Below are 9,473 nucleotides of genomic sequence, written 5' to 3'. Positions count from 1 at the left end.
TTAAAACTGAACTCTAAATAACAGAAATACCTCTGAGTCTAATTAATCATGATACACTCAGTGGTTTCGTGCTCCAATGAATGATTGTTAAGATTTCCGTTTCCCTGCTGACACAATAAATTGTTCACTGTTCCATTAAATCACAGACCAGCATGATGGTGTCCTCTAGTGGTAAAACTCTGCAAGTCACATACAGTAAATGACCTGGCAAAGGAGGCATTTATTGTAAAATCAGATTTCATCACATTACAATTCACATTTGCATATTACAAGAATACTACTGCTGGGCTGTACAATAAACTGGAGCTTAAAACTGAAATTCAGAGTAAAAAGGTAAATACAACTATTTTGTTCCCCCAGTTTTCTAAAAAGACTGAATGAACAAACTAAAATCCACAGGTTTTCTTATAAAAACTGTTTTTTCACAATCAAAAAATTAAAATTCATAAGACAAAACCCCATTAACCCCTAAAATTCTACATCTGTTCCTGTATCACAGCCAAAGTTGAAACAAATCAGCTTTATGTGTTAACATTAACACCTTTACACGGATTTATGCATCAACTCAAATCGACATGTTAAATTCTGTACACGCTAAGGCACTTGTGGCAGCCATAATCGTTTATACATGAAAAGGCACAAAGTATTTAGTTTGTTCACCTCTTCCCTTCTGGAAAAGTATACATACACATTCAATTTGTGATAAGTTTGTTAAGCATTATAAAAATCAGCATAGCAAATTAGCGATGTGACTAATATTTACAGTTTTTAAAAAAAATCAACTGGTCCTTTTCTTAAGGCGGATTCAAGCTGCATTATCGGACACAATGTCCACGTCATGGTTTACACGACCAGGCTCTCCCGACTCACAGCTCCATTCTGTAAGACAAGAGAAGTGATGTCCAGTTAAAAATGAACTCATAAATACAAAGATGAATCTTAATTTTAACTAATTTTAGGTGCTTCACTCAGGGTTTAGGAAAAAGCCTGGTAACATTTAGTATTTTTCTTATTGACAAGGCCCACACGTTAATAGGTGACCTGTCTGTAGCACTCTAACGGATGATATCTTAAAGCTAATGACAAGTGACAAAATAATCTTTTTTAAATGGGAAAAACATCATTGGTGCACTAAGTTTACATTTGAAGAACCTGTCTCAACACAGAAAACACAGAAACACTTTCTCTTTGACACACTTTTTTATGTTGAATGCAAGATTCATAAAGTTGTTGCATTTAAACTAACGTCATTGTGTCCTATGTCGATCATCATATTCTCAGTTGGCCTAGCTTTACTCTGATACAGTTTTCATGAATGAAATGTGTTTCTTTTTTCGCTGTGACTCACCTTACGGAGGTTGCTTTTCTTTGAAGAGGACACACTTTCATCTTCGCTGTAAGGTGGAGGTGGAGGAGGAGGGTAGTCATCACGGCGACCAGGGTACCCAGAGGGCGGGCTCACAGGAAGAGGTGGGGGCCCGCGAGGTGCCCTCCCCCGGTCCGAGCGGTCACTCTCGCTGTCCAGGCGTTCCCGGCTGCGTGCCCGCTGCTGCTCGCCCATCTTCTTCCTCTCCATAGCCTCTCGCAATAAGCCGTCATCGTAATCCTCCCGACCGCCCCTGGCACGACCAGCGTAATGCCGATCCCTCTCCATGTCCATCAGATCATCGCGGCTGCGGCTGCGTTTCCCAGATAGGTCACTGGGGGCTCCTCCCGGTCCTCTTCGCCGATCTTCAGGGGAGTAGTCACGACGCCTGCGGTCATCAAAGTCGCGGCCGTGGCCGCCACCGCCGCCGCCGCGGGCACTGGTGCTCCACTCATCATCCGAACTGCAGAGACAAGGCAGCAAATTTAGAGGAAACAGAAGATAGCAGGGCTACTGTGTCATTTGATCTGCTACCGAATTGAGTTTAAGACAAGTTACAGTTGATATTAAAAAATACCAGAGCTCTTTATTTAGCTGCTATTTAGCTAACTTATCAAGCCAGTTGTCAAACTCCCTCAACATGACTGTGTTCACAAACATCATTTGTTGTTTGAATGAAACATGGAAGAACTTTAGGTCGTTTCTAAAGAACATGCTGTAAATGAGGTGATGCTGATAATATAGAGGTCTTGTTCTTACAGGACAACACGTCAAATTAAATTCTCTCTATCATTTATTATGTTTAATAAAAAATGAACTAAAAAGGGTGGTAATGAGAAGATCTGGGACCTATGACTCACCCTCTCCTTCCTCTGGGATCACGGTGGGGGGAGTGGTTGTCTCGGTTGTAGTGGCGTCCGATGTCGTCGAGGTTGTCCATGGAGCGGGCACGTGTATGATCCCCCATGTATCCTCCACCGTGCCGTGGGTAGTCGTCACGGCGACGGCCTTGCTGCGAAACACTGCTGATGGTGCTCATGGCTTCATCACGGTCATAGACCGTGGCCAAAGGTGGCGGCTGGGATCGACCCCCGCGGCCTCTAGCCTCCACGCTATCATGCAGGGAAGTGACTTCACTCATATTGTCCACTGAGGAAGGAAAAGAAAGAAGCAGAGATGATAACTAGAACAGAATAAAAGAAATGGTGTCTGGTTGAAGGATACATAAACTACGGCGCTATCTAAAAGGCACTAGAGTCATTTAGTCTTTATTTCTCTGTGGGCGCAGCTGGCATGTAACTGTGACGTGAAGAGTGTGAAGTGATCGGTCACTCACTGCGGTTGAAGTTTGATCTGGATGGGTCCAATTTTGCCAGCTCCCGCTCCATGTAGTAAATGGCACGTGTGGCGTTCCCATCAGGGTCCACCTGGATACGATACCCACTGCGAGCTGAGGAGCGGAGGAGAGGGGGTGAGATTTCTGCAGCCTCATGTAAATAAAAGTGAATCATTGGGATTCATGCAACAACATTTTAATGTTAACTTATCTTAAACCTGCTCATACGAGTGTTCACAGTAAGATTCACCAAACCCGGCTGGTGAAACCTCCCTTTAGCACAAAATACCTCACTCATACAAATACCACAACCATGAGGATGTGGCTGTGTTTTTACTCACTGTGGTCCCCTCCACCATCTTGGTCATGCAGCAAAGGCACCTGGGAGCCATGTCCAACTGCACAGACAAAACAGAGCACATTTTAACAAGTATTGAACTATTTTCAAAGTAGGATTTTATGAAACTTGGGTTTTCAGTTAAGCTGGTTCTCTGGATAATGGATGAGCGCTGGGTGGATGATAGAAATGATTCATCAGGCCTTTTTTTAAGTAAAGTTCAGTAATTCTCACCTGAGCTGGCACCATCGTAATCCCGCCCGTAACCGTTGTGTAGAGGCGGGGGTCCAGCTCCATTGGGAAGAGGAAGCATGGGCATCGAAGGCTGCATAGGACCACCGTACGCTGGCTGAGCATACATACTGGGAGCGTAGAGGGTGGGAGCATAGTGATTGGAGATGCCTTTCTTCACTGCTTTACCTGCCTCATACACTGTGAAATAATAGAAGACAATTAGTTGCAGTGGAGTGAAATGTAAAATCTTACTCTTAAAAATTAAATACACTTATTAACTGTAATCATTCTGTTGGCTTCATGAACTCTGTGGGTAGCTCTACTGCACATGCTCGGTGCTCGAGAACAAAAGTACAATCTACACATGGTGAGACACTGTCGTTATTCATTGTTAATTTGCAACAGCACAACAATAAAAAAAAAATAGAGAATGCAATTATCTCGGGATGAAAAAGAGGTGCCATTCACGTCAACACTATCACCGTGCATTCCGCAATGTAATTATACATCATGGCACGCTTCCTGCATGCTCTACCCAGAACCTGTCTGAAAATCTCCTGCTACATTCTACATGTGTGAGAGGAAAACAGTCCGGAGTTCATATCCCAAAAAACGGCCCAAGTATGTTTCAATCTAATCGATCGAGTTTAGCTTGATTAAAACCCATAATAGACACTACTTTGACGATTATAATTATAGATTGTTTGCTAAAAAAAGTATCAAAATGAGCCAAAAGCAAGCTGCACTAACATTAGCACAATTCAAATTTAAATTAGATTCGATGTAAACCTTTGGTTGTAAACCTCAGGTTCCACTGCTACATGCTTCTGGCACTTTTCTTTAGTAGTGGTACTTACATGCCCGTGGGCAGCAGCAGCGGTCGGGGCAGCAGGGGCAGCTGACGTAGCAGCAGCAGGTATGTGGACAGCACTGACACCAGCAGATCCCAATCATGAGCAGCAGCAACAGGAACCCCAAAACCACCAGTACAACCAAGAGCCAGTCTGTGTGGACCAAAAGGGAGTGTATTATTAATATTACCACACACACACACACACACACACACACACACACACACACACACACACACACACACACACACACACACACACACACACACACACACACACACACACACACACACACACACACACACACACACACACACACACACACACATATATATATTATCCTATATATTACTACAATTAAAGAACATAGGCATTACACTTGTGTTAGTTTTTTAGACCAGAGCTCTGTTTCACTAACTGGGTCTGTTGAAAACGTTTGTGAAGCCAGACATATGTGAAACTCTGGGTTTTCTGTTCCAGACACTGACACAGGACGTAAACTCTGAGTCTGTTACAACAGAAACTAATGTGTAACCCTAACTAGCTTGTTTCTCTCTGTCTCCTCGTGAAGAAGCTGCCTGACACGAGGCTTTATTTCCTCGTTCATACTGTCGATATGAAACTGCAAAACTGTAAAACTGTGTGCCTAAACCAGAAGAGGGCACGCAGTGTCGACATGCTGACACGCGTCACAGCTGCTGTGATCCCATCTCCAGATGGTCTCTACTTCGATGTTTTGTCAAACCGGTAAAGCCAGTTCATTCAAGACAAGATTTCACTCTGCATGTTCGCTCAGGCAGCTCATGCCACAAACATAAAATACAAAAACAAAAAGAGCAAAGAGAGAAGAGATACTGTGTGTTTAACCGTATTAACTCTAATGGAAACTGGGTTAGCAAAGCACAGGAAGAAAAAAAAAAAGTATTTGGCTGTGTATACTGATATGGAGTTATGTGCCGAGTGTTCTTTTGTTGCAGCTGGACATCCACACACTATCTACAGTCACTACTGAAAGTCACACATGGGAGCCGAGCCATATTAAAGAAAGATAAACAGAGGTATAGTCTACAATGAGAGAGTGTGAGGAAGAGAAAGTTAAGGATGGAAGTGAGCAGAACAGTTTGGTTACAGAGGGGTGGGACGTGACAAAAATAAGACTCCATTACATTTTGGGGCAGATCCGGATGAGGGGACTGAAATTATTTTTTTTACTTTCTTTAATCTGGCATTTTTCAACATTTTTTGTCGATTTCTCAAAGAGTATTTCCTGGACCTTAATAACCAAATCAGATGGAGCTTGTTGAATTAGGTTAATTTTTTACCCCACAACAGGATATTCAGCTTATATTCAGGGGATAGTTCATAGCTACTTCTTTGTTATTGTGCATATAAAGTACAATACTGGCCTGTAGTTCTGATGTGTAAGACACGTTTGCCAATTCCACCGCCTTATCAACTAAATCTCACCCACCCCCATTCCTGTGGTAAATCATGGCTGAGCTATATCACCTTCCATTACCAGCAACTCAATCCCAGGCAGAAGGTCAGAATTATTTGACTTTCTCTCTGTGAAAGAAAGATAAAGCGACAATTACTTTAAAGTGCCCCGTGTTATCGGTCTAATTTTTACCGCCTACAAATTATGACTTAAGATTTCTTTAAAACCGGCTGGTGGCTAGTGTCACCTCTCTTGACTGGAATTCTGCCCACAAGGGAGTTCCGCTACTTTCAGAATGTGTCATGCCAAATGTAGCTTAAACAATCGCTCTGTTGTTTTAAAAAACAAGTGTGTAATTGCAGGTGTGCGTGAATGGTGTAAACGAGAAGAAAAGAGGAAGCACAGACAGGAAAAGAAGCAGCAAACTGTCACACTTTCATGCCACATCCGTCGGGTCTTGCACTTACCAAGAACAATTAGCTCTGTGTAGTCGTCACCATTTCCTGAAAGGTCCTGGGAAGAGATCACAGAACAAACGTAGACGCCGCTGTCGCCCCATGCCGTCTGTGCGATGTTCAGGTCTGCATCTGTGACAAACAACAGATGAACGGGTTTGATACAATCTTATAATGGTGGGCTCTTAAAAGTACACTGGTTAAGTATATTAGACTGGGGCATCTTTGCCCTCCAACTATATTGCAGCTTAACTACATATTAAATACAAAATTGTGGCATCATTGTGGTGCTGGTCTTGATGGACTCTCGACTCACTTCCTCGGTTCTTAGCTTACCTTTATTTTGATAAATAAACAGTGATGAGCAATCCAGAGATCATGTTATGTGGCCTCGTACAAATCTTCTTTCACAACAGTATTTCTTTGCTTGGTTCACAAAACAAAAAAGCCATTTTTAACAAATTTGTAAAAGAGAATTTTAATTGACGCGAACAAACACTCAATCTGATTCAGAACCTGACACTTGCACACACAACAACTCGTCCTAAACCTACTGGTCTCTGTAGGTCGCCTCCACATTTTGCTCCATGCACTGAAACTAGGAGAGTGACAAATAAATCATTGAAGCTTGACTCTTACATCTTTATTTATCAAGCATAGATTTTATTTAAAGATGGATGACACTTCTCCACTTCCTCCCACCAGCCAGAAATGAAGGCCTAGTAATTACCCCAGCGTCTGCAAAGTAGCCATCTGGGGAATTGAGCCTTGTCAATAAGTAAGTTTCAACCCATTTTTACAGCCCTAAATAACTAATTAAAACCAAACTTAACTGATAGAAACCATCTCTGAGAAAAACCCATCAGGGTTCATGAACTATACTGCTGCCAACCAGCCAGAGGGAGGGGGACGCTTTTCACCTCACGGGAGTTGTCATGACGTCCATCTTTAAATACAGTGTGTAGTAAAAAGTCAGACGAAGCTCTGATTTAGTGTTAATTGTTAAACTGTTGACTGAATAAAAAGGTGCAGTTATAATAACTTTTACGAATATCAATTTGTTTTTAGATTACAATAACACATTTTAAATATATCTGTCAATTCAACACCCAGTTGCTTCCATTCATGTGAGTGGGCCTTCACAGTGTACGTTTGAGTGTAACTCACTGTTTATGATGCTGATCTTGCGGCCCTGATACTCTGTACCGAGAGTAACCGCATTGCCTTGTTTGGAGGCCACTATGCGCACCGTCCTCTGGCTGTCGGCACACTCGATGTTGGCGTCGTAGTTGGGGTTGTTCTGAGACAGGATGTTCTCTGCGCTGCTGGGGTTCATCGCGGCCTGGATGGGGTCCCGGCAATACGATTTGTACTTCCATGTGATTACAGGCGGCTGAGTGGCGGTCGTCTGGAAGTTACAGGTGAGGGTGACAGGCTGGAAGAGGATAGCGATGTACCTCTTGGTGGGGCACTGGACAGAGATGGCCATGGTGGACTCTACAAAAAAATAAAAAACAATGAAGATTTACATGAATGAGACTTGGTGGTAGATGATTATTATAACTATTATTAAAATGTTACTCATATTTATAATATTGGGTAAAGGCTCATAATTAGTCTGAAATACCCCTTTGGGTGTGGTACATGACAAACAATATTTCTTCACCACTACTAGTATCTACGAAGAGTGGGTGTGATGAGTCACCTCAGACAGGCTTTGTGTTTTACAGCCAAGTAAATAAAAATACCTGAAATTTTCTGAGAGTGGAGGAACAATTTGAACACTTGAAACCAACGACTTTGGACCGGAACAAAAACACACACTGTCTCCAGGGAATCAGGTCACTGGAGACGCTCCCCTGTGACAATTTATCTGCTCTGATTTAACTAACCTTACTCACTAAGCAACTTTGCCCATGTAGCTATTTTTAAATGTAAAAGCCCTAAAGGAACCATATGACACAGCAACACAAGATGTGCGATAAGTGTTGTTTCAAGGTGGAATGTTCATCTTGCAAATTTGATAAATAACTTAATAAATACATAAATAAAAAGGGACAGGAATTAAGTTTGACACTGGATTAACTACAGATATTTGTGTAGAAATGCATAAATATTTGTTTCATTTTCACTAATTGCATAGAACTATTTTCAAATACTGAGTGAGTTGGATTATAACAGAAACAAAACTATAAATTTTGTTACTATAACATGTCATTTAATTCACAAACATTATCTATGCTTATGGGTATTAGTTATAGTTTGTGTTACATACATATACATACATATATATATATATACACATACATATATATATATATATACATATACATATATATATATATATATATATATATATACACATATATATATATTTTCATCCAATGTCAATGTCCACAAACTACGATTGTAAATAGTTTTATAGTAAAAACTTGTAAATTGTGATGATTGTTTTTGTGCTGCATTTTGTGATTTATTTTATTTAGATACTGATATGGTCTGAAAAAAAAGTCTTAACTAAGTAAAATGACATTTGTCTGTAAGAAAAACAACTATCGACCGGAAGAAGCGATTTTATTTTGAAGTAACAGGTGTTTACGACGTGTTTATTTGGTAATTGCATTAATATCCAAACCAATAACTTGTTTATAAAAAAAAGTTGCGCAGACAGTGACTCTACAATAACAATAGAGTCAACCTTTAGAGAAACTGGAGAAAACGCAGCGGTGTTTATCAGCGGACTTTTCCCGGAAGCGGGCCCACCCTGTTTGAGAGGGCGAGAGAAGAACAGGCGAACTTACCTGTTGCCATTAAAGCGGCGACTATCAACGTCCAAAACATTTTAATCCTCGTTTCTCTTGGTCTCCGTCGACGCGACTACCGTTAATGCATCAGATACACGAGCGAGGTCTTCAGCTGGAGCAGAATATTTCATCACAGACGCACTTTCACCTCAGCCAGGTAGCGTCGCATCCATTTTGTGTCCGTGAGCGCTGCGGGGCGGAGGGCGGGGCCTACCTGAGCGCGTCCCCCTCCGCGGAGCAGCCCACAGGTGAGCGACCACAGGCGGGTGGAGACATCCAGATGTGGGCAACTTGTTTCGGTCCATGACGGGTTTATTTTACCGTACGAACCTGGTGGTAAGAAAGAGACGAGTCCTGTGATACAGAAACAAAAAACCCGTCGTCGATATAGTTTCGTGTGGCGGAGTGGTTTGACGGAGGAACAGCAGCGTGTACCCCATAAGTTGGTACGATCCAGACAGCGATATCGCGATCGAAGTAGTTTGTTAATGTTCAATCCGCGTGCATGTGTGTGTGTGTGTGTGTGTGTGTGTGTGTGTGTGTATACTCGTTTCTGTTGACTTCTCAGGACCGTTCCCAGTAGAAACACCTGCCTTGTCAGGACCAGTGGACCTCGTGGGGGACAAAAGATCGATCCTATGCCTCCAACCCC

The 9,473-nt window shown here is 42.1% G+C and overlaps 1 protein-coding gene across 3 annotated transcripts; it reads right to left on the bottom strand.

Moving 5' to 3' along the window:
• Positions 1-200: 200 nt before the first annotated feature.
• On the bottom strand, positions 201-9,104 carry lsr (lipolysis stimulated lipoprotein receptor). Of its 3 annotated transcripts, none has more exons than XM_034611994.1 (11): positions 8,819-9,033; positions 7,185-7,514; positions 6,030-6,149; positions 5,634-5,690; positions 4,131-4,277; positions 3,274-3,471; positions 3,044-3,100; positions 2,703-2,816; positions 2,227-2,515; positions 1,349-1,829; positions 201-879 (listed from the first exon to the last, which is right to left on the bottom strand). In XM_034611994.1, the coding sequence occupies exons 1-11, from the start codon at positions 8,856-8,858 to the stop codon at positions 844-846; spliced, it is 1,869 nt and encodes a 622-aa protein (XP_034467885.1). In that variant the 5' UTR covers positions 8,859-9,033; the 3' UTR covers positions 201-843. The 3 variants fall into 3 exon arrangements, with proteins under 3 accessions (XP_034467885.1, XP_034467886.1, XP_034467887.1); XM_034611995.1 differs by having other exon boundaries at positions 2,703-2,814; positions 3,048-3,100; XM_034611996.1 differs by lacking the exon at positions 5,634-5,690 and having other exon boundaries at positions 8,819-9,104.
• Between the last annotated feature and the right edge of the window lie 369 nt (positions 9,105-9,473).

The sequence above is a fragment of the Hippoglossus hippoglossus genome, chromosome 16 (assembly GCF_009819705.1).
Source record: "Hippoglossus hippoglossus isolate fHipHip1 chromosome 16, fHipHip1.pri, whole genome shotgun sequence".
In the NCBI taxonomy this organism is placed as follows: Eukaryota; Metazoa; Chordata; class Actinopteri; order Pleuronectiformes; family Pleuronectidae; genus Hippoglossus; species Hippoglossus hippoglossus.
This window is presented reverse-complemented; position numbering and strand designations above follow the sequence as displayed.

Excerpts from the sequence above, each read along its gene's own strand:
- lsr (XM_034611994.1), bottom strand. The coding sequence starts at position 8,858 with ATGTTTTGGACGTTGATAGTCGCCGCTTTAATGGCAACAG. Across the intron at positions 7,515-8,818 it reads CGCCGCTTTAATGGCAACAG|AGTCCACCATGGCCATCTCT; the intron begins GTAAGTTCGCCT and ends ATTTTTTTGTAG. Across the intron at positions 3,101-3,273 it reads TTACGATGGTGCCAGCTCAG|TTGGACATGGCTCCCAGGTG; the intron begins GTGAGAATTACT and ends TTGTCTGTGCAG.